The sequence below is a fragment of the Plasmodium vinckei genome (assembly GCF_900681995.1).
Source record: "Plasmodium vinckei vinckei genome assembly, chromosome: PVVCY_08".
In the NCBI taxonomy this organism is placed as follows: Eukaryota; Apicomplexa; class Aconoidasida; order Haemosporida; family Plasmodiidae; genus Plasmodium; species Plasmodium vinckei.
Window position 1 is genome coordinate 549,344 of NC_051300.1, and position 21,808 is coordinate 571,151.

Genomic DNA, 21,808 nt, shown 5'->3' on the forward strand with positions numbered 1-21,808 from the left:
TAATTTTTATATATTTTTTTCATTTTTATTTGCACACACTGTGTATTTTTGTAAACTACCAAAATTTTTGTCTGTTGTATTTTTTTTTTTTTGAAAATTTATTATTTTTTAAATAAGTCCCTAGGTTATAAATAAGTTTACATTTTTTATTTAACATACTATAATTTTGTATTATATTCATCAAATTAGGATATAATTGTTTGGATGTTGTTTGAGAAAATCGAATAACCATACTTTCATAGTGGTATGTTTATTTTTTAAAATTCCACAATCTAATTATTCATCTTTACATTATTCATTATCATATAATAAATATCTTCATAATTATTTGTTCCAAATAGATTTTTAAGTTGGTCTTCATTTATGTTATCTTCATGGAACATATTGCGAACTGTAAAATAGGCAGGAAATAAAAATGCATGCATCTATTGTATATATAGCATTGGAAAAAGTAAGGAATGTAAACTAACAAAAATGCTGTATATGTATATATAAATGCAAAAATAATTTGTGTTTTTTATTTTATTTTTTAGTACGATAGTTTGTTATTTCGGCAGGACTTATTAATGTATCATTAAACTCGATGTTATGAAATCTGGCTTTCTGTTTTCTTTCCCAAGGTAGCACCTCCAATTCACACACAGATTTTAAAATTATTTTATCCCTACAAAAAAAAGTTAAAAAAAAACCAAGATACATTAAGCCTGTTCAAAGATTACAAACGGATATGCATGTACATGTTTTCCATAAAATATATTTCATAATTTTTTTTTACCGTTTTATAAAAAAAATTATAATAAAATGTGAAAAGAAATCAGCCATCAAAATGTAATATCCTGGATATGCAAATTTGGTTCTTCCAAGCCTTCAAAATAAAAAAATATACCAAATATTTAAAAATTGGATATATATATATGCATATTTTGATTTGTGTAATATTCTCTTTTTATTACTCGTTGTGATTATTGAAAAAGAAAAAGGGGGAAGTAAATAACATAAAGTTAATAATTGTTAGACACATTATAAAGATAATCAACTTTCCGCAATATTTGACATATTTTAGTGCAAAGGTTTCTGGATGTTCTTTAAAATGAGTATATATCAATACTCCCTTAACTAAGAACATATTTATAATAGTTATTATGAAAGCCTAATAAACAATGAATGTGTATATATATATGGTATTAGATCAGCAGGATTATACTATGTATAATAATCACATTATATATCAGGATAATAAAACCGTTATTTTTTTATTTCTTTATATGTTACTATTAATAAATAATTCTTCAAAAAGGAAATGGAGTCACATAACATTCCTACTGTATTTTCTTGAAAGTGTCTTGCCTTTTGTGCAATAGAGTATACCTATATGATACATAACGATTGTTTCAAATTTTTGACCAAATTTAACTTCATTTAGCATGTATTGAAATGCGACACAATTTTATACCCATACATATGTATACACATACATACATACACATATGCATTGCCATTTTATTTGAAAAATATTTTCTTTACCCCTTTACTGGAACATATTTGGCTCTCGAATTTATTCCATGTTATATATTTCCCGTTATTATATGGAGAGACAAAATATATTCCATACATACTCTCAAAATCGGATTCCATCTTAAAAATAGAAAAGAAAAAGAAGAAATATATTAATTATAATATGACTCCTATAAAACCATAGTTAAGCATATTTATATATATTCTAAAAGTTGAATTACCACATATAACGGTAGCATCAATGAAATTAATATATATGCACCTAGGGAACATAATGATATTAAAATTCTTATCCAGCTATTAAACTTATATGGATCCATTGTTTTACATATTTTTAAACATCACTTGCATTTATGGGGTTGGACATAAATTAATAAATGACTACAAATATGCATGTGTATATATACGTTTATTAAACATTTTTGTATTTGTAAAAAAAATTATTTAGGGGATGAAAAAAAAAATAATATAAATTATTTTTTTATATTTAACAATATATGGTGCCTAAAAAATTACATTATTCATATTTATACAATTGTTTTATTTTTTTATTTTATTATTATTTATTTAACACCAAATTTTTAATTTTACAACATGAATATTTTAATTGAAATAGACAAATAATTATTAAATAAAAAACAGAACATTTCTGGAAATATTTTTTTTTATTTGAAAAATAACAACGTTGTTTATACAACAAAAATGCACGACGTTGAAAATTTTCAAAATTAATAGATATAACTACATGCGTACACATTTATTTTTTTTTTACTTTTATATTATAAGGTGAATATATATAGACAAACATAAAAGATATATAATATTTTTGGAAACTCTAATATTTATATTTTTTTTTTATAAATTATTTTTTCCTATGCATAAGAAAGATAGAAAATATTTGTTTTGCTAAATTACATTTTTATTATATTATTACCTTATATATTTTATGGTGAATATTAAAAAAATAAAATAGAACAATAATGAGAATAATTTCGAACCATATTTTTTTCGTTATACCTTTATATGATTACATATAGACAATTAATTCTTCATAAGTATGTCCATCAAACATCCAAATAAAATGAAAAAAGAAAAAAAAAATCTTTACAACAACGGTATGAACATTTTATATTTTACTCGATGGTTGTAAGGGAAAATATACTGCTATTATAAAAAAATATTAATATAAATTAAAAAATGATAACTATAATTGCTAATAATATCACTTATTTTTAGCATATATCAATAATTAAGCATGTTATAAAAAAAGGAACATATACATTCGTATGTATGTATGTATGTATGTATGTATGTATGTATGTATGTATGTATGTATGTATGTATGTATGTATGTATGTATGTATGTATGTATGTATGTATGTATGTATGTATGTATGTATGTATGTATGTATGTATGTATGTATGTTATGTATGTATGTATGTATGTATGTATGTATGTATGTATGTATGTATGTATGTATGTATGTATGTATGTATGTATGTATGTATGTATGTATGTATGTATGTATGTATGTATGTATGTATGTATGTATGTATGTATGTAAAAAATGGATATATAACTAAATAAATAATTTTATTTTATATAACAAAAGAGCAATAACTTTCCTTGGATTGCTCATAAAACATTGTTAATATTATTTTTTCTGCACAAAAAAACCAATAAATAAGACAACATCATTTTAATTATTAATTTTTTATGATTTACATTGCAAATATAATCTTTTATATGCACATGCACACATTGTAATATTACAAGAATCATTGTGTTGTGAAAAATGGAATAAAAACTTACAAGTTCATATATATATATATGAGGAAAAATATTATTATAATCTTGCATATTTAAAATAAACTTCCTAACATAAAGTGATATAATTTAAAGAGAAAAAATGTTGCACATATATATAGGCAAAAATATTGTATGACGTGTATAATACATGCGTATGTATAGATTTTTGTTTTTATATTTTTTTTTTGAGAGAAATATTAAAAAAATAAATACAATATGACAGAAAAAATTGATAATAATAATTAATAATATATTTTTCTATAATATTATCAAGGATTTAGTAAAAACATATTTTTATTTATCCCTAGGTGAAAAGAAACGAGAAAAAAGGAGAAAGAGAAAAAAAAATTTTTTTTTTTTCTCTTCGATTTATAAAAAAAAGAAAAAAGCTAGCTTGGCTTAATAAAATGACAAAGTTGAAAAATGGCATATTTTGTTTATCAGATAAAAAATGGTATAAAAATGACGAAATGAAGAATAGTAAAACAGCAAAAAAATATATTTACAAATGTATAGATATAAGGAGAATAGAAAAACATTATCAATCAAAAAAACTGGAAAATTATTACACATACATAAATTTATATGACCATATTTTATTAAAAAATTGTTATAAAAATGAAGGAAATGCAATTGATTTTAATTTTTCAAGTATAAAAAACAACAATGATGAGATAAATATAGAACAAAAAAACATTAAAAAAAAAATTGGGTCTATATTTGATGGTTATTCTGTAACAAGTGTATATGTTTTTGAAACTCTACTTTTCCTTGCTTTATCAGATGGAATTATTAACATTTTTGATAAACACTTTAACTTGATTTTGCAAAGGAAACTAAACAATTTTAACATTAAAAATGTATCAGCAAATAAAAAAGAAAATACAATATGCTTTGTTGGAAGTTCAGATGATATATATATTCTCTATTTAGATGAAATAAGCAATCAAAAAGAGGAAAATGATATAAATTTTGAGGATAAAAAAAATATTAATGGCATTTCTATGGATGGTGTAAAATATGTAGCCAATACAACCACTACTATGGTTGGCACAGAATTCGATAATACCACTATCCAATTCAATAAACAATTTTACAAAAATTTAAATAAAAATGAAAAAATATTTGTGAACGCTTTTATTTATAATAATATAGTTAAGTACAATATCAACAAATTAAATAATTGTGTAATTAATCCATATTTTGACAATTATGAAAATAATAATTTATGTATATTATCCTCAAATACAACTGTATCAATTTTACATGTCTATGGATTTTATATAAACAATACTATATTATTTAAAGATAAAGATATTTATAATATTTACTGGTATAATTCATATATTTTTATTTGCAAACATGATTCAATATATATTATTAATTTTTTTTATAAAACTAAAATTGCTAATATGATTTTGTCATATCAACTGTCTTCTTTTGAGAATATGGGAACTATACCCTCATTTAGTAAGAAGGCAAAAGTAGGTGAAATAAAAAATGGAATGATTGAAAAAAACAGTTTTAATTATCCTATATTTATTCGTGAAGCAGAAAAAGAAATGTATGTAATAGGACGAGAAAAAAATATTAAAGTTTTAAAATTGGAAAAAAAAAATCAAACAGAACAAGTAAAAGTTATATATGATTTTTTTATACCTAATTATATAATTAATATGCATATTTTTTATAATAAAAATATGGATATATTATTAGGTGATCAAAAATATTATATATCTGTAATAACACATATAAATGAAAATTTAACAAAACCGGAAAATAACAAAAAGTGGAATAATTCTTCATTTGGTCATATTATATTAACAAGCAATAATTATATAGTCTATAAGAATAATATAAATATTAAAATCAGAAATAGTAAAGATGTGCATATGATAAATATGAATGATAATCGAGATGAATATATTTGTAGTAACAACCATGAAGAGAGTAAACAAATAAACGGAGAAAAATATGTAGATCCTCACCACAGTAAATTACAACACATGCAAGACCAAGCTTACATTAACACATCCACTATAAATGATATTACTGTTGACAACTATACAACCTTCCCAATCTTTCAATATTGCAAATATAGCAATTATAACAAAATAAAGAGCAAAAAGAAAAGGGCAAACAATGAGAGTAATTTTTGCCTATACATTTATCACAATAATAATGTAATTTCAAATAATTTCACTTTGAATAGGAACAATAGTAAAAGTGGTATGTGCATGTTTTTGATGGGGTTTCGAGAAAAAAATGTCAAGGAAATATTTACCTATTTATTAGTAGAAAAAAGAAAAAATATATTTACTATTTTAAATAAACTTAAAAAGGAAGAAATAAACAGATATAATAATGAGATAACTAATATTATTGTTGAAATAATTTATTTGTGTTTAAAATGTGGAAAGTATTATTTGGCTGCAAAAATATTTATTAAATTCAACAAACATTTGAATAATAAAGAAACAGTAACTTATGATATTATTATGCTTTTCTTTTTTTTTAATAAATTGCACATTTTGTCAAAGTTTTATATTAAGCTTAAATGTCAGGAAAAAGTAAAAAATAAAAAAAAACTATATAAATATATTTATTTATGTAAAACGGAAAATAATTGTACTACTATGGAGTTACCACATATATTGGGAAATAAATATAGAAGAAAGAATAATTATAAAACAAAAAAAAAAAAATATAAAATAAAAAGTATAGTGTACGTTATTTATCGTGTAATGCGTATTATTAAAAAAAATAAATTGAAAAGAGAAAATGAAAAAGAAGGTAATGGGAAAAGAATAAAAAAAAAAAAAAAATATTTTTTTTTTAATACAAAAAATATATTTAATAAATTTTTAATTCTATTATTATTAAATAATGTTTATGAATTCAATAAAATATATAAATGTTCCCCTACTCACTATTTAAATATTTTTAAATTAAGTAAATATATTATTTCCTATCTTAGAAATAATATAGATTATTTAAAAAAAAATATATTAAACCTGTTTAATTTTTTTGATCTTACATCATTGTTGAGTAGATATAATATAAAAACTAAAGAGGAAGAAAATAATCAAGTAAGGGATACAACAAAAATAAAAAATAACGGTACTATACATTCTATTAACTATAACAAAAGCCAAAATCCAAATTTTGACAAATTTCCTTTAGTGTGTTGGAAAAAAAAAAAATTTGAAAAAAAAATACTCTTAGATATCCTTCTTAACATACTTTTTAAATGTAATAACTCTTACCCAATTGAAGTATTATTATGTAGAACTCAAGAAGAGAATAAAAAACAAAGGAATGATCATAATTCATTAAGAAGATATATGCATGAAATATCCAAAGATCCGATAAAGAAGAAAAAAACAAATAATATTTATAACAAAAATCAAAATAATTTTATAATAAACTCAAGTAGTAATATTATAGCATCAGATAATTTTCCCCTTTCTAGGGATACTTTTATTACAAGCCCAGGGGAAGTACCATATTCGTCTGATAAATCGGAACATAATGATAAAAATAATAAAAACAAAAACAATAGTAGTATTTCCATAAATATGAACTACACACAATCCCACGAAGAATATTATAAAGGGGAAGGAGTAGAAAAAAAAAGGAAGTCTCAAATTGGTGAAGGAAATGAAATTGGCAAAACAGAGAGACACACAGGATACACAAACTATAATGAATGGAATAAAAAAGTAACTTCAAACAAATATAATGACATAAAAAAAGAAAAAATAATTAATATGCTAATAGAAAGAAAAGATGAAACAGTATTTAATTACCTCAATCAATGTAATTGTCAATGTTTAAAAAAAATCATAAATAAAAATGTAAATAAATTATGTAAAATTAATATAAAAAAAACAATTCCTTTGTTATTTATTAAAAATATAAAAGGAAAGGAGACAAACAAATGGAAATATTTTTTTAATCCTAATATTATTATTAAGAAATTAAAAAAAAATCCTTACTTTTTATATAGATATTTAAAAAAACTTCAAAATATTGAATATTTAACATTATATATTGATTTATTAATTTTTTTAATATTTATTTTTGATCCGTTATTATTAATAAAATTCTTAAATAAACATTACAAGTATATAAATTTTAAGAGGCTACATTTTTTTACGTCCTTTTTTAATTATTTTTATCTTACTCTCGAAAATGCACATATAAATCATAATGGTCATAATAATGGAACTTCTTTTGATAAACAATCGGAGTCTAATTCATTTCAAATAAACACTGACGAAGTAAATATAAAGGATGAATCTCCATATTCCCATAAATTACCCATAGAACCAAGCGGTGAAAATGAGGCAGTAAAAAGTGAAAATGAAAAAGACACTACTCCTAAGTATGAAGATATAAATAATGCAAAGAAAATGGATGAAACACTGAATAGTTTGAAAATCGAAGAAGAATGGATGGGAAGAAAAAATAAAAAAAAGTTAAAGAAATATTTTAAAAATGAACATATAAGTTTGTTATATAACTATTTACTTAATAATAATGTAGAAAAAAATAAATTAGTAGATTTATTTAATTTTATAAAAAATGAATCAAAAAAAAATAAAAAATATTCCCCCCAAATAAACCTTTTTCTACATGCTGAAGGATATATATATATAAAACTTGGATATATAAATAAAGCTATAGACATATATAGAAAATTATGTAACTATGAAGAAGTTTATTATCTTATTAAGCGTTATAATATATCGGTGCAAGAAAATATAATAAAAGAGGTCGAGAAATTTCTACTATTAAACAGTTATAATTCTATGGAAAATAAAATGGATACTAATTATTTAAATGGAAATATAAAGAGAATATATAATGCTCAAAAAGAGTTAAACAATTTTGATGAAGAAACAAATGAGTGTACTCCTGATCTAAACCCATTTAATTCAAAAAAAAATGAAAAAACAAATAAATTAAAGAATAAAAATTATAAAGATATTAAAAATGAAGGGAATATGATTAATTATTACATTAGTAATAGTATCGATTGTGATAATATGGATAAAGAAATTATGCATAAATTATATTCAAAAGAAGGAGCAAAAAAAACAAAGAAAAAAAAATGTAAAAATAGGGAAATTGATATAGTATGGGATAATGATAAAAAGAAAATGAAAAAAATTCGTAGAAAATTTTTAAAACATTTTTTACTCGACAATATGTGTAAAGACATGAACTATAGTACATTAGTTAATATGCTTCAAGATTTATATTATAAAAATAATATTTTAGTAAGTTATAATTCTATATTAAGCAATGATAAAGTAAATGTTTTCAACATGCTTAATGAAATAAAAAAAAAAGGGTATATTATATATAATGGCAAAATAAAAAAAGAAGTTAAAAAAAATGAATTAAAGTTAATAAACATAAATGAAGATTATCTTTTTAGTAATAGTGATTATGGAAGTAAACAAAAAAATATGATATTTGATGAGTATATACCACAAAGTTCAAGTCAAAATAATTATTTAGATAAACATAATGAAAGAACTTATAGTACACAAAAAGAAATACCATCAAATTATTATCTATACGATGAAATACGAAAAAAAACGCATGTTTCAGAATTATCTTCTTTTTGTATTGCATGTTTAAATAATATATATCATGATGCAGGTTTATTTTCAAAAAAAAAAAAAAATATAGACCTAAAAAGTAACCATAAAATTAAAAATAATATTGTCTTTTTTTTTTGTAATCATATTTATCATTTAAGATGCTTGAAGGGCGATGAATTTGTATGTGAAATATGTTCGTAAGATTTTATTAATTAATTCGAATATCCCCTATATAAAAATACAAGTGTATATGCTTTCCTTTTTTTGGAACCTTATTATAATTGTTATTCCTCTTTATAATTTTTCAATTTTTTTTTATTTCATTTATTATGTATAATTTTTCAATTTTTTTTTTATTTCCATTTTTGATCTGTTAATTTAATTAAATTAATTATAAATTTGTCTACAATTTATATGCTTGTTCATTTATTTTTTTTTAATTTTATTTTTTGGCATGATAAAATGCTATTCTTCATCCGCTTTATTCCCCCACTTTTTACTTTATTTTTTGTTAACTACACACTAAATAAAAATTAATTAAATGTTTATTTCTTAAAAGTTAATATAAAATATGACAACAAGTCATATGCAACTAAATGAATGTTGAAAGATGTTTATTGGTGTTTCAGACTTTTTCACATATTTATCAGTTTTATAAACAATGTTATAGTCACACCTGACGAAATATGTATTGATATAATTGGGTATAAATTTTTACCTTTTTTAGTTTAAAATTTTATGGATATTTTTCTTTGACAAAATCAAAAATAACATCAGCATCCTGGATTGATGCAACTTCGACATCCTTTTTTTTTTCTGCAAATATAAACAAAAAAAAATAGAGAAACAAACTTAATATAAAACAGTAGTTCATATAATATAACATTTTTTAAGTACCTGAATCTATTCTAACAACATCAAAGTAGTAATCGAAATTATTGTGGAATATACATATTGTGCTATTCTTAGTTAGGCAAGAATAATATCTAAGTTTTTCTTCCAATATTTTCTATAAAATTAAAGTGTGTAAAAAAAATGAAGTATTATGCATATACAATTTCTTATGCTATAAATAAAATAGTAACTTATTTTTCATTATCTTACCTTTGGTTCGTCAAGTTGAAAAAACTTTTTATCATGGGGTTGTAGAATGACACTAGTAGCTGTTTCAAGCTTAACAAATTTTAGTCTTACTACATCAAAACAGCTATTCAAAAACGGTTTAAATAATATATTATTGTAATACATCGAAAAATAATTACAACGATTTTTTTTACATGCAATATTATGTTACTATTTTATTAAGCATACTTTAATTGTAATGACTTCATAATATAATTTGGGAGAAATAGGAAATTTTTTTTAGCTTTAAAATCTAGTACATTAATAAATATCCTATCCAGCTCTAAAAAAAGTGTGTATATAAACATGTGTTTGAAAAAAAAATAAATAAAATATATGCAAACATTATTTTTTAAACTTACTATTAATATTTTTATAATTATTTGGCATGCTAATTTCTGGCATTGTTATTTTATTATAAATTTCCTTCTTTTTTATGTCAACTTTTTCTATCACAAAATTCCAAGGGACTTCAATATGCTTGCTTATCAGCTATATGGAAAATAAAAATACAATTAATGTTTATTTAAAATGGTTGAAAATGTTATGGTATAATATATCCCAAAATTATTAACAGTTTTTGTTTTATTACTATGTCATATATAAATATAGGCAAGGATGCCTTGTCGCTATATTGAATGTTGTCATGACAAAATGTCCCTGTATTTTTTGAAAAGTTTGTAAAAGTTGTATTAAAATAAAAGAAATTGTGAAATATGTGCAAATATTTTTTATTTTGTCTGATAATTTCAGAGTACAAATAAATACAACCATTTAATGCTTACCCGAAAATGGATTAAATTTATCACTTAAAGGAAGTGCAATTAAGTAAAATTCATTTTTCTCTTTTCCCAAATTTAAGTTATTTATATCATTTACATAGGTTAATAGCTAGTTGAAAAAAAAAATATTAAAATAAAAAGTGAAGCATAAAAATTATTATATATGCATGGATATAAAAGTTTATAGATATTTGGGGCAACTAACCTTTGTCTTGTAAATAGCTTTAAATGCATAATTTTTTATTCTTGTTAATATATTTGAATATGGTTTAGACCTATAAAAGTTACTACCACTTGTTAGGCTATAAGAAAGCCGATTTTTATCAACATGTTTTGTCTCTACAAAAGTATCTGATTAAAAAAAATAAAACATTAAAAAATGTTAAAAAAAATATAATATGCAAGCACAACTATTCTGGTAGTGTAATAATAATTATAAACAAATGTGTAGAGTGAAAAATACAATCAAATAGTTAGTATACTTATTGTTATATAACTTGTTTTCAATTTAATTATTTACTTGTAATTAATGAAAACACCAAAAGAAGTTTTATAACAAGCTTGAACATCTTAGTGTATTTATAAAAAAATTACTCATACTCTTTTTCATATGTATCATTGGGTTTGGGTAATTTATTTTTCTACAGTTTAATATATTGATGGTAAAGTATGAGTATATGCAAACAGTTCAACAAAATAAGTCAGAAAAAAATATGCACAAAATAGCTAGTATCTTGCTGACCACTATTATATTTCGCTATAATTTATTTGCTAATTATTTTTTTAAGCTAGCTTTATTCTCCCAATAAAAAAGAATATTCATAATGTAAACATCCACGTATGAATATTGGTATGTGTAGCATATTTCTCATAAGTATGTTTCACTTATATATTGTTTATATTTTTTTTATATTTTTTATAGTTTTTGTAGTTTTTTTTTAAAAAAAATTAAAAATAAATGCAAAATATGTTTGCGCAATACACATATACATAGGTTTACATTTTTCATTTTGTTTTCTATTAAAAAAAAAAAAGAAAGAACACCAAACAAAGTCATGCATATGTATTATGTATGTTATACAATGGTACTTGTATTTTTTTTCACTATTCTCCTATGAACACTTAAATATTAAGGTAGTAATTGTTTGGCCAGTTTTACCCCCAAATGTTATGGTTTCATATAAAATTTCATCAATAACAGATAATTTTATTTTTGAACTATTTTGATTAAAGGAATTAACAATTTCTAATAATTCTTCTTTACAGCAATTACATGAGGTTATCGAAAAAAGCGTATTTACTTTAAAAAAAAAAGAGACTTGTTGAAAATATTCGGTTTGTTTATTATTCATGAAAAATATATCAAAGGTTCCTTTATCATTTAATAGGTCATAAGTTCTTGCTAACTTTGAGTCAGGCAAATTTAATTCTGTTCTAATATTACATATATCTAAAACCTGTACATAAATATTGTTCATATCATTATCTTCAAAAAATGATCTAGCTAAATCAATGGCTGTTTTTGAAAAATCAAAACCATATAAATTTACAAACCCTTTTTTATATAATTTATGTAAAAATAGTCCATTACCTGATCCTATATCAAGTATAGATATATTTTTATTTTCTTTAAAATTATTATCAATCCAATTAATTATTTTATCACAATTTTCTTCAAACCATTCTTCTAATTCTATATTTAATTCTTTGTAGTTATCCTTTTCATTTGTATATATCTTTTCCCAGTAGCTTAATTTATGTAATTCAGACGCCATTTTATTTTTTATACGTATTTTACATATTACCAATTTTGTATTATATATAAATTATTATTTGACTTATAATTACAAACTCGTTTATTTTTTATTTTTAAACATTTTGTCTCTATTTTTTTTATTTTATACATAAAAAAATTACATAAACCAATCAAAAAATATATAATATATACGCACTAACAAATAACGTTCTATTTTACAAGTGCGCATAAATCCGTTGCGCTACTTTCCCCCCTAATAACAAATAACCATTTTTATAATTTTTTTTTTTTTTCAAAAATGTATGTAATTTTTTATTCATATTTTTATCAACATACCTACCTAATTATATGTTTATGATTTCTTTATATTTAATTTTGATATCTTATAGTATAAATGAATAAAAGCCGTCAAACATTTATTTCCCATTTCCATGTAGAAGCACATTCACCACTTTAATAATGCTAGAACGTTGAAATGGAAAATAAATGTTTGACGACTTTTATTTGGGGTTATAAACAAATTTCATATATTTAAAGATTATTCATTTTGATGTGATACAGTAGGGAAAGAATAACCCATATAATAATGATGGGTAGAGAGGCTTATAAATTTTTTAAATACAAACAGACAAATATTATGATATACCAATTTTTATTTACAATTTTGTTATTTCCTTGCTTGTCTTTGGATAAATAAGAAAAGCATAATACCTATGTAAATATATACACTGATGTTGTATGAATGATTTACAATGATAGATTTTCGATATGGCTTTATTTAGTTTTATTCTATTATAAAGATATAAATAGTTATTATAACATGCAGTTTACAAATAATTTTTTTTTTCCTGACATCACTTTATAGAACATAAAGATACATAAGATTATAAAATAATATGTGCAATCAATTATGTATATATTACAACATATAACCAAATTACAAAAAAAAATAATAAAATTAAAAAAAAAAAAAAAAAAAAAATCATATAATAATAAACAAAAATAAAAATTACTATAACCTAGTGAATATAGTTAAGAAAAAAAAAAAAAAAACTTATATGCAAATTTAAAAAATATTATATATATATATATACCTCGGAAAACTCTTTAAAAAAAAGGAAAGAAACTTATTATATTTATATAATAAATACTTACATATAGACTTTTATAAGTAAGTATATATACATATAGATAATTACACCTGCATGTGTGTGCATATACGCACCATATAATTTGTAATAAAACATTTTTGTTCTTTAAAAATAAAACATTTAAGGCGCGGCTTTATTTTATTTGGGCATGTATCGTTTTATAAATCAAAAAATAATAGAATAATAAATATAACGGCGCACATTATTTATAAGATTTTTTAATATCTTGGGTTATTGTAAAATGCATTAAAGGAGTCTAAATTACCGGGATAGTTAAATTGATAGCCATGTGGTATATTAGAGTATACATTTGGAACAAAAGAAACGGGATAATTAAAAGTGTTAGGTGATTCATTTTCTCTATAATATACTGGTGCTCTTCTATTAAAATTGTTGTTACGATTATTTCCATTATTCTTTTGATAATAATTATAATTTTGGTTTTTTTTTATATATGCTTGATTGTTTTGATATTTTTTATAATTCTGTGAAACGGCAAAATGTAAGAAAACAACTCTATTATCAATAATTCTTTCTGGTTGTTGCATAACTTTAAAAGCTTCTTTAGGGGAAGAAAATGTTAAGAACCCATAACCCTTTGATTTTCCTTCATTATCATGTATTATAACACATTCTTCGAGTTTTCCATATTTTTCAAAAATGTTTCTTAAAGTAGTTACATTGGTTTTTTGGGATAGATTTCTTACAAATAATTTATTTTGATAATGATCTGTAAATGGATCAGCTACTAATCTTACTTGTAAATCTTTGTTATCTAATGTATGATTACTTTTTAAACATTTCTGTACTGATTCGATATACTTAAATGTAACAAATCCATATCCCTTAGATCGGCCTTCTTTTTCTCTAACAATAATACCATCTTCTATTTCTCCAAATATTTCAAAATATTTTAAAAATTGCTCATCTTTTGTACTAAATGGAATATTACGAACCATGAGTCTTCTAGTCGATGGAGAAGAAGTAACAGCCTCGTTACATTTATCACGTATATCTTCATGTAATGATGCAGCAGTTGCAAGTATATCAATTAATTGTTCTTTAGATAAAGGAGCTATTAAACGTCTAAGTTGTTCAACCTCAGATTCTTCATCTTTTATTTTCTTATCACTTAGATCTTGATCTTCTATAATATTATCATTGTTATCTTGTGACATATTTAAATTTGATGCATTATCACATTGGTTAGCATCATTGGTATTGTTATTATTGACATTAGTGTTTTCTTCTTCCATTTTGCATTTATTTTGATTATACTTTTAAACTATTTTGAAATCCTACTAAGAGCGTATATTTAACGTACCTTTAAATTATTTTATACAAGTTAAGGCTATTTTTTTTAATTTAAACGGATATATGTATATTTTATGTGATAGAAGCAAACAAAAAATATATCACCTATACGTTACAATATGTTGTTACAATTTCTTTTATAAATATATCAAATAAATATTTAAATATATATAATGAAAAAATATTAATGTGCCCATATACTTTTTGCCTTTAATTCGTTTTCTTTCGAATAAGAGACCCTTATTAAATTGGCTTACAAAGATAATATATTTTCAATTATCTAAATACTTATAATATTTGTTTGTTTCTTCATCAACCTAACTATATATAAATACATAAGCTAAAACGATTTGTATGTATTTATTAATATGCTTATAGTATTAATATTCTATAACGGGACATATATCAGCAGGTTATATAATATATGCACAAATACGAACAGAATGTATATATTTAATATGTTGTATTAATTTTATATGCTTACAAAAATAAGGTACTCTCTTAAATTATAATAATATATCTTAGGCTTGTATATATGTAAATATGTATACCGTATATATATATTTTTATAATTATGATTATCAAATAAAATAATAAAACCAATTAATAAATACATTCAAAATATTGCACGTATGAATAACAAAAATAAAAGAAATTGTAACAAAATCGTCGAAAAAATTAATCAAAAAATAACAGAAATAAAAAAAAAAAAATAACAAAATTAAAAAAAAGTAACAGAAATAAAAAAAAATAACAAAATTAAAAAAAAAAATACAAAGAAAATTATAGCAGAAATTAATCAAAAAAAAATAACAGAAATCAATCACAAAAATAACAGAAATAAAAAAATAATAAAAAAAAAGGGTGAAAAAAAAGGCAAAAGGAAACTAATTAATATAATCGTAAATTATTCTCATATATATTCATAAAATTGGCTATAACTTATTTATATTTGTAAATGTAAATATATTGGTATTATATACTCACACATATAAATATATTTATATATCTCTCATATTTTATAACAAAACATTAGCATATATATTTTAACTATTACAAAGTTCGGCCCTTTTGCTTTAAAAAAAATGATTAAATAAATAGTATAACACAAAATAATTTATTATACTTATATATTTAATTAAGTAAAATAAAAAAATATTAGTAATAGAAAATACAAAGAATGTTCACATATAAAATTATATTAAATATGTATATATAGTATATATAATAAAAATATATTAACAATATTATTGCATATATTAATTATATCACTTTGGGCAATTAACAAAACTTATTATTTATATATATTTTATTGTACTATATAATTTGTGCATTATTATATTTTTTTCTAAGGCAAATATAAAATAAAAAATGGGTAGTATTATTTATTATGGGTAAATTTAAAAAATTTGAAAGGCGGGCAAAATAATATACATAAATTATTAATTATATATAAGGCGGTAAAATCCAACTAATAGGTTAAAGTCTCTAAATATACAATGATTAAAATTATGAATAGGTTAAACGTTCTTAATAATAACTATAGCATATATATATATATATATATGTATTTTTTTCGTTTCAGAATTCTCTATAAGGTCAATTATCAATAATAAACATCCATATCCATATAAAATTTAATATTATACATAATATCATAAATAAATATATTAAATGCATATAAACATATACATAAATATAATATATATATATAACATAAATATAACATTAAATAGGGCTAATAATAATGTTCGTTAAAGCGTAATCCTTTCAAAAAAATATGTAGAATAAAAAAAGCATGAAAGAAAGAAGCATGGAAGAAAGAATATTAGTCAGTCCTTTTAAACAATCATATAAAACAAAAAAAGATAATATGATTGATTACTTACAATTCCCATTATCTTTTACGTAGCAAACAACATGACATCTTTTATACAAAACTCATAAAAGTACAAGCAACGTGCTTTTCTACATTTAACAAAAAAATGCTCAAAGAATGAAAAAACGTAAATGGAAAACAAAATGTTTAAAATATATAAAATGAAATATATTTTTTACCGGTAATATTTAAAAAAAGAAAAAAATATATATTTTTTTTTATATAATTATCTTTCAAAATACGCCGTTCTTTTTTTTTTAATATATAATTATGGGGGTATATTAAAAATTAATAAAGCGTGCATGTTTTTTTTTTATTTTATCCCTACTTTAAAAATCCCAATTGCATGCTTTTTTAAAATATATATACAAAAAATATACGTATTATTTGTATATATAATATATATAATGTATATATACTACCATTATTATATATATATTTTTATTACCTATATATACTACCATTATTATATATATATTTTTATTACCTATATATACTACCATATATTATATATACATTTTTATTACCTATATATACTACCATATATTTATATAATAATTTATTAAAGCAATATTAATAGATCGTTAATATCAATATAAATAATTTAACCTATAAAATAATGCATTAACAACTAAAAGAAAAAGAATATATGGTAAAACAATTATATAAGCTAAATAATTATAAACATATAAATTTAATTAAAAATATTCTTTATTATATATACATAATATATGTAAAATATGGTATTATCATTTATGTGTAATATATATAGTAATTCTCTAACCCTTTAATTCTTTATTGTTTTTCTATTCTTCTTTTTGGTCGCATTATACTAATAATTGATTTTATATAATTTTTTTGAATATAAAAATTTATATACCGCCTATATTTATTCAAGCTTTATAAAAATAAGAATTAAAAATGAAAATTAGTATTTTTTTTTGAAATAAGTTCCTCAAATAAATACAATTCACCCCCAAAGTATATTTGTATTTGTATTGTATATATATTTATAGTTGTATATACACGTATGGTAGTCACCAATATTGTTAAACACAATATAAAAAATAAAAATATTTGTATACCTTTGAAAAGTGTTTATAGGGAATGAGAAAAATAAGATCCCCATATATATATTATAAACATATGACTATTATTTAACACCATCTTTTGTTCAATTTAATTATATAAATGTTAGTAAGACAAAAAATAAACATGTTCACACATAAAATATATGTTTCATTCTTATATATAACTTTTATTTCACATAGCTATAAAAAGGCATATGTAATAAAAAATTGCAACTATATAGCAACCTTTTGTTATGACTATATTAAATTTTTAAGAAAATAATTTTGCGATAATAATAATATATATTCCTATCTTTTACTCTAATTATTTTATATACTTTTTTCTTAAACTGGTGTATATAACTAAATGTATTTTTGTTTTATTATTCAAAAAAATAAGCATGTTCATTTAAGTATGGGACACACAAATTATAATTACATGAAAAGAATAATATTTGAAATCAGTTCAATAAATTTATTGTCAAATAAGAATTGCTTATAAGCTTTTTTCAAAAATTATTAAACGGTCACTATTTGTAGTGTGTGTCTTTGCTAAATATTAGGCATAATACTACAACTTTGTTATATTTCCAAATAAATAATAAAGTAAAATAGTTTTAACCTTATAATAGTGTTTATAATATTGCAATTTATGCGGTATATAGGTTATTTTTTTTTATAAAAAAGTATCATTTTTTTTATAAAAAAATATATAATAAAATGTTTACTACTTATTTTATAATAAATTATAAAGGGAATTATGGAAAAGGAAAATAGGTTAATTATGTACTTAAAAAAATTATTTTATTTTTTTTTTTTTTTCATGGGACTATCAAAAAAAATGTATAGAGAATTTACGCTTTATATAATAATTATATGGAATGCATAAACTATTTTATGATATCCATTATTGTATATATAATTATTTATATTATATATTATTCACGCATATATATTTATATACGATTATGGAAAGGCATTGTACTTAATTCATAAAGCCAAGCTTAAGTGCATTTCCGTGTACTTTATTGTATAATATGCATTAGCAAAAAAGATATTATTTTTATGGTATATAATCTAAGGGCTTATTAAATAGTAGGCTTTAATTTAAAAAAAAATAATACCACAGTTTTCTCGTAAATAAAAAAGGATATTATGTAAATTTTATGAGAATAAATATATCTTTAATTTTAAACTAAATAATATGCACAACATTATAAAACAAGTGCATATATAATATACATACCCAAATGAAAAAAGTCATATTAAAATAAAAGCCGCCATAAATTAATATAATACATATTTATTATATTAAGTGAGGATTTATTATTACTACAAAATTTAATATTTACCATATTTTAATTGGTATAAATTTTTGTTATTTTCCAACTTTTTCAATATTTTTAACTTTTTTCAAAATGTTTTTGCTAAAAAACGAAAGCGAAGAATCCCCAAAGGAAATACTATTAAATGAATTGAAATATAAAATCCGCATTTTATCAGGAATTGTTTTTGTTATAAGGGCAATACCTGCAGTGTTGAACTTGTTTAGCTCAAAAGAATAGAATAGGAGAAGAGAAAAAGATAATCCCCAAAATGCAAAGTATACAACGATGGAATGCAGAAGAAAAGGCCTACATAATTATATAAACTCTTTAAAATTATAATTACTAAAAACACAACATGTGAATTATAGCTTATCATTTACATAATATATACTACAGTACATATGTTTATATGTACATGATCATGGATTGGATATGCTAAAGTTTACGATTTATTATTAGGAAAATTTTCATATTACTATGTATATTTAAAACCAAAATTGTTACAAAGGTTAATAAAAATAGTATAATTTAGAGCAAATTATTAGACTGGTGTGATTATACAAGAGTATTAAGTTGTAAGTTATATATTGTATATATATCTTTACATTTAATTTTTTTTTATTATTTTTTTTACTATTTTTTTAATTATATTCTTTTTCTATTTAAAATTTTTTCGAAAAAGAGTATGCATTTTTTGGTAAGTGTGCCTATAGTCTTATTATGTTAATTTTACATATTCATTTGTTCAGTCTGTTGGGCCCATTTTTTTTTCATAATAGTTGCATAAATAGCTATTACCACCTTTTTTAAACCTTACTAACATTTTATATATTTTTTTTTATTAACACAACCAAAAAATAATAAAAACAAAAAATATAAATTATATAATATATAATACTATATTTATATAAATCAATATTATATATATTTAAAATTGTAAATAAGATAAATGCCTGTTACATTTTGAATTTTTTACATATATAATAAATTATTATTTTGATCGATTTTTTTATTATTTTTTTTTTTTTGGGGAAATGAAATTATTATTATAAATATGCATATAAAATTAAAAAGGAGGTATTTTTTTTCGGTTTTTAATATTTTATTTAAAGGAATTACTTAATTTATGAAAAAATAAAAAAAATTTTCATTTTAGCATAAATCGTGATATAAAATTTATGTATTTTTGCTTAAAAGCCAAAGGAATAAAAAATAAATATTTTATATTCACGTATTCCAAACCCACTTATTAGTTAACAGATTTGTTCATGTATTTATTGAAAATGGGATATAAAATGCGAATTTAAAATGAGAAAAAATCATAATTGAAAAATAATAAAAATAACCCAAGGTTAAATCTGTATCATAAGAGGCAAAGAGAGAACATACCTAAAGCCAAACATTGAACTTGCTAACAAATACCATATGTACACAATATCTTTGCATATGTATGCCCATTAATTATTTTGACAGACTTTTTGTACGTATGAATGCATAGATTGTATATTAGGAATGAGGAGGAACCAATCATTACGCTCAAAAAAATAATAATATAATATTTTATTAGGGCAAGTATATGATACATTGTTATATATATTATAAATATATAACAAAGGATAATACAGAACCCACAAAATGGATGGCAACTTTTATTACAACGAATATAATAACATAGATAGTTATGTAAATAATTTTACTGAAAATGCTTATATGAATGCTAATGGAAATTATAAAAATTATTATAAAGGGTACAATGAATTTGAAAATGTTGAAGATGGCTCAAAGGCTCATAGTTGCCCCTCAACCGGTACAAACAATAATCCCATAATATGTTCTAGCAATATAAATACAAATATTAATAATGTCACTACTATGAATAGTAATGATGGTAGTATGCCCATCGATTCGAGGTGCACGCCATCAGATGGAAAACTAAATTATAGTGGTTCTAATAATGGCATTACTCAAAATAGAAAGAGAAAAGGCCAAACTGATGAAAGTAATAATAAAAAACATAAACGAAGAAGTTCTTGTATAATATGCTCAAAAAGTAGTACCAAATATAAATTTGCATGTTGTCGTGAATACTATTGTTCATTAGTATGCTATAGAACTCATAACACAAAAGAATGTTTTGAAAAAAATAAAAAAAATTCCGATAAAACAAATTCCAATCAAACTCGTGGATTTAATTCGGAATCTCACCAAACTCAACAAACAAATGGTACAGACAATGCAAATAATACAGAACCCGTTTTGTTATCAGAGGAACAGAAAAATAGATTAAAGGATGATTTAGCACTTCGATTATTACTCAAAAATAATTATGTTCGTTCCATTTTTAAACAATTTACTATATCCAAAGATAAAATTACATACTTATCGCATTACATAAATGACCCAACAATTGTACAAGTGATTGATCATATCATGAAAACTATAAACTGTTAAAATAAGATGGGGAAA

General features: G+C 21.4%; 7 protein-coding genes across 7 annotated transcripts; 3 read left to right on the plus strand and 4 right to left on the minus strand.

Moving 5' to 3' along the window:
• Nucleotides 1-272: 272 nt before the first annotated feature.
• Nucleotides 273-1,835, minus strand: PVVCY_0801470 (conserved Plasmodium protein, unknown function; the record flags this gene model as incomplete). Its single annotated transcript, XM_008626950.1, has 7 exons — nucleotides 273-391; nucleotides 537-664; nucleotides 776-865; nucleotides 954-1,150; nucleotides 1,273-1,368; nucleotides 1,525-1,635; nucleotides 1,737-1,835. 7 exons carry the CDS (start codon nucleotides 1,833-1,835, stop codon nucleotides 273-275), a joined length of 840 nt encoding a protein of 279 aa, XP_008625172.1.
• A 1,897-nt stretch (nucleotides 1,836-3,732) lies between these two features.
• Nucleotides 3,733-9,141, plus strand: PVVCY_0801480 (conserved Plasmodium protein, unknown function; the record flags this gene model as incomplete). The annotated part of the gene is made up of 1 exon (XM_008626951.1): nucleotides 3,733-9,141. One exon carries the CDS (start codon nucleotides 3,733-3,735, stop codon nucleotides 9,139-9,141), a length of 5,409 nt encoding a protein of 1,802 aa, XP_008625173.1.
• Nucleotides 9,142-9,676: 535 nt separating this feature from the next.
• Nucleotides 9,677-11,413, minus strand: PVVCY_0801490 (ubiquitin fusion degradation protein 1, putative; the record flags this gene model as incomplete). Its single annotated transcript, XM_037634234.1, has 9 exons — nucleotides 9,677-9,756; nucleotides 9,838-9,949; nucleotides 10,045-10,147; nucleotides 10,252-10,345; nucleotides 10,425-10,554; nucleotides 10,655-10,722; nucleotides 10,848-10,953; nucleotides 11,050-11,195; nucleotides 11,365-11,413. The coding sequence occupies 9 exons, from the start codon at nucleotides 11,411-11,413 to the stop codon at nucleotides 9,677-9,679; spliced, it is 888 nt and encodes a 295-aa protein (XP_037490363.1).
• Nucleotides 11,414-11,956: 543 nt separating this feature from the next.
• On the minus strand, nucleotides 11,957-12,619 carry PVVCY_0801500 (methyltransferase, putative; the record flags this gene model as incomplete). Its single annotated transcript, XM_037634235.1, has 1 exon — nucleotides 11,957-12,619. The coding sequence occupies one exon, from the start codon at nucleotides 12,617-12,619 to the stop codon at nucleotides 11,957-11,959; it is 663 nt and encodes a 220-aa protein (XP_037490364.1).
• Nucleotides 12,620-13,969: 1,350 nt separating this feature from the next.
• Nucleotides 13,970-15,007, minus strand: PVVCY_0801510 (RNA-binding protein musashi, putative; the record flags this gene model as incomplete). The annotated part of the gene is made up of 1 exon (XM_008626953.1): nucleotides 13,970-15,007. One exon carries the CDS (start codon nucleotides 15,005-15,007, stop codon nucleotides 13,970-13,972), a length of 1,038 nt encoding a protein of 345 aa, XP_008625175.1.
• Nucleotides 15,008-19,432: 4,425 nt separating this feature from the next.
• PVVCY_0801520 (conserved Plasmodium protein, unknown function) lies at nucleotides 19,433-19,579 on the plus strand (the record flags this gene model as incomplete). The annotated part of the gene is made up of 1 exon (XM_037634237.1): nucleotides 19,433-19,579. One exon carries the CDS (start codon nucleotides 19,433-19,435, stop codon nucleotides 19,577-19,579), a length of 147 nt encoding a protein of 48 aa, XP_037490365.1.
• A 1,398-nt stretch (nucleotides 19,580-20,977) lies between these two features.
• Nucleotides 20,978-21,793, plus strand: PVVCY_0801530 (conserved Plasmodium protein, unknown function; the record flags this gene model as incomplete). The annotated part of the gene is made up of 1 exon (XM_008626954.1): nucleotides 20,978-21,793. One exon carries the CDS (start codon nucleotides 20,978-20,980, stop codon nucleotides 21,791-21,793), a length of 816 nt encoding a protein of 271 aa, XP_008625176.1.
• Between the last annotated feature and the right edge of the window lie 15 nt (nucleotides 21,794-21,808).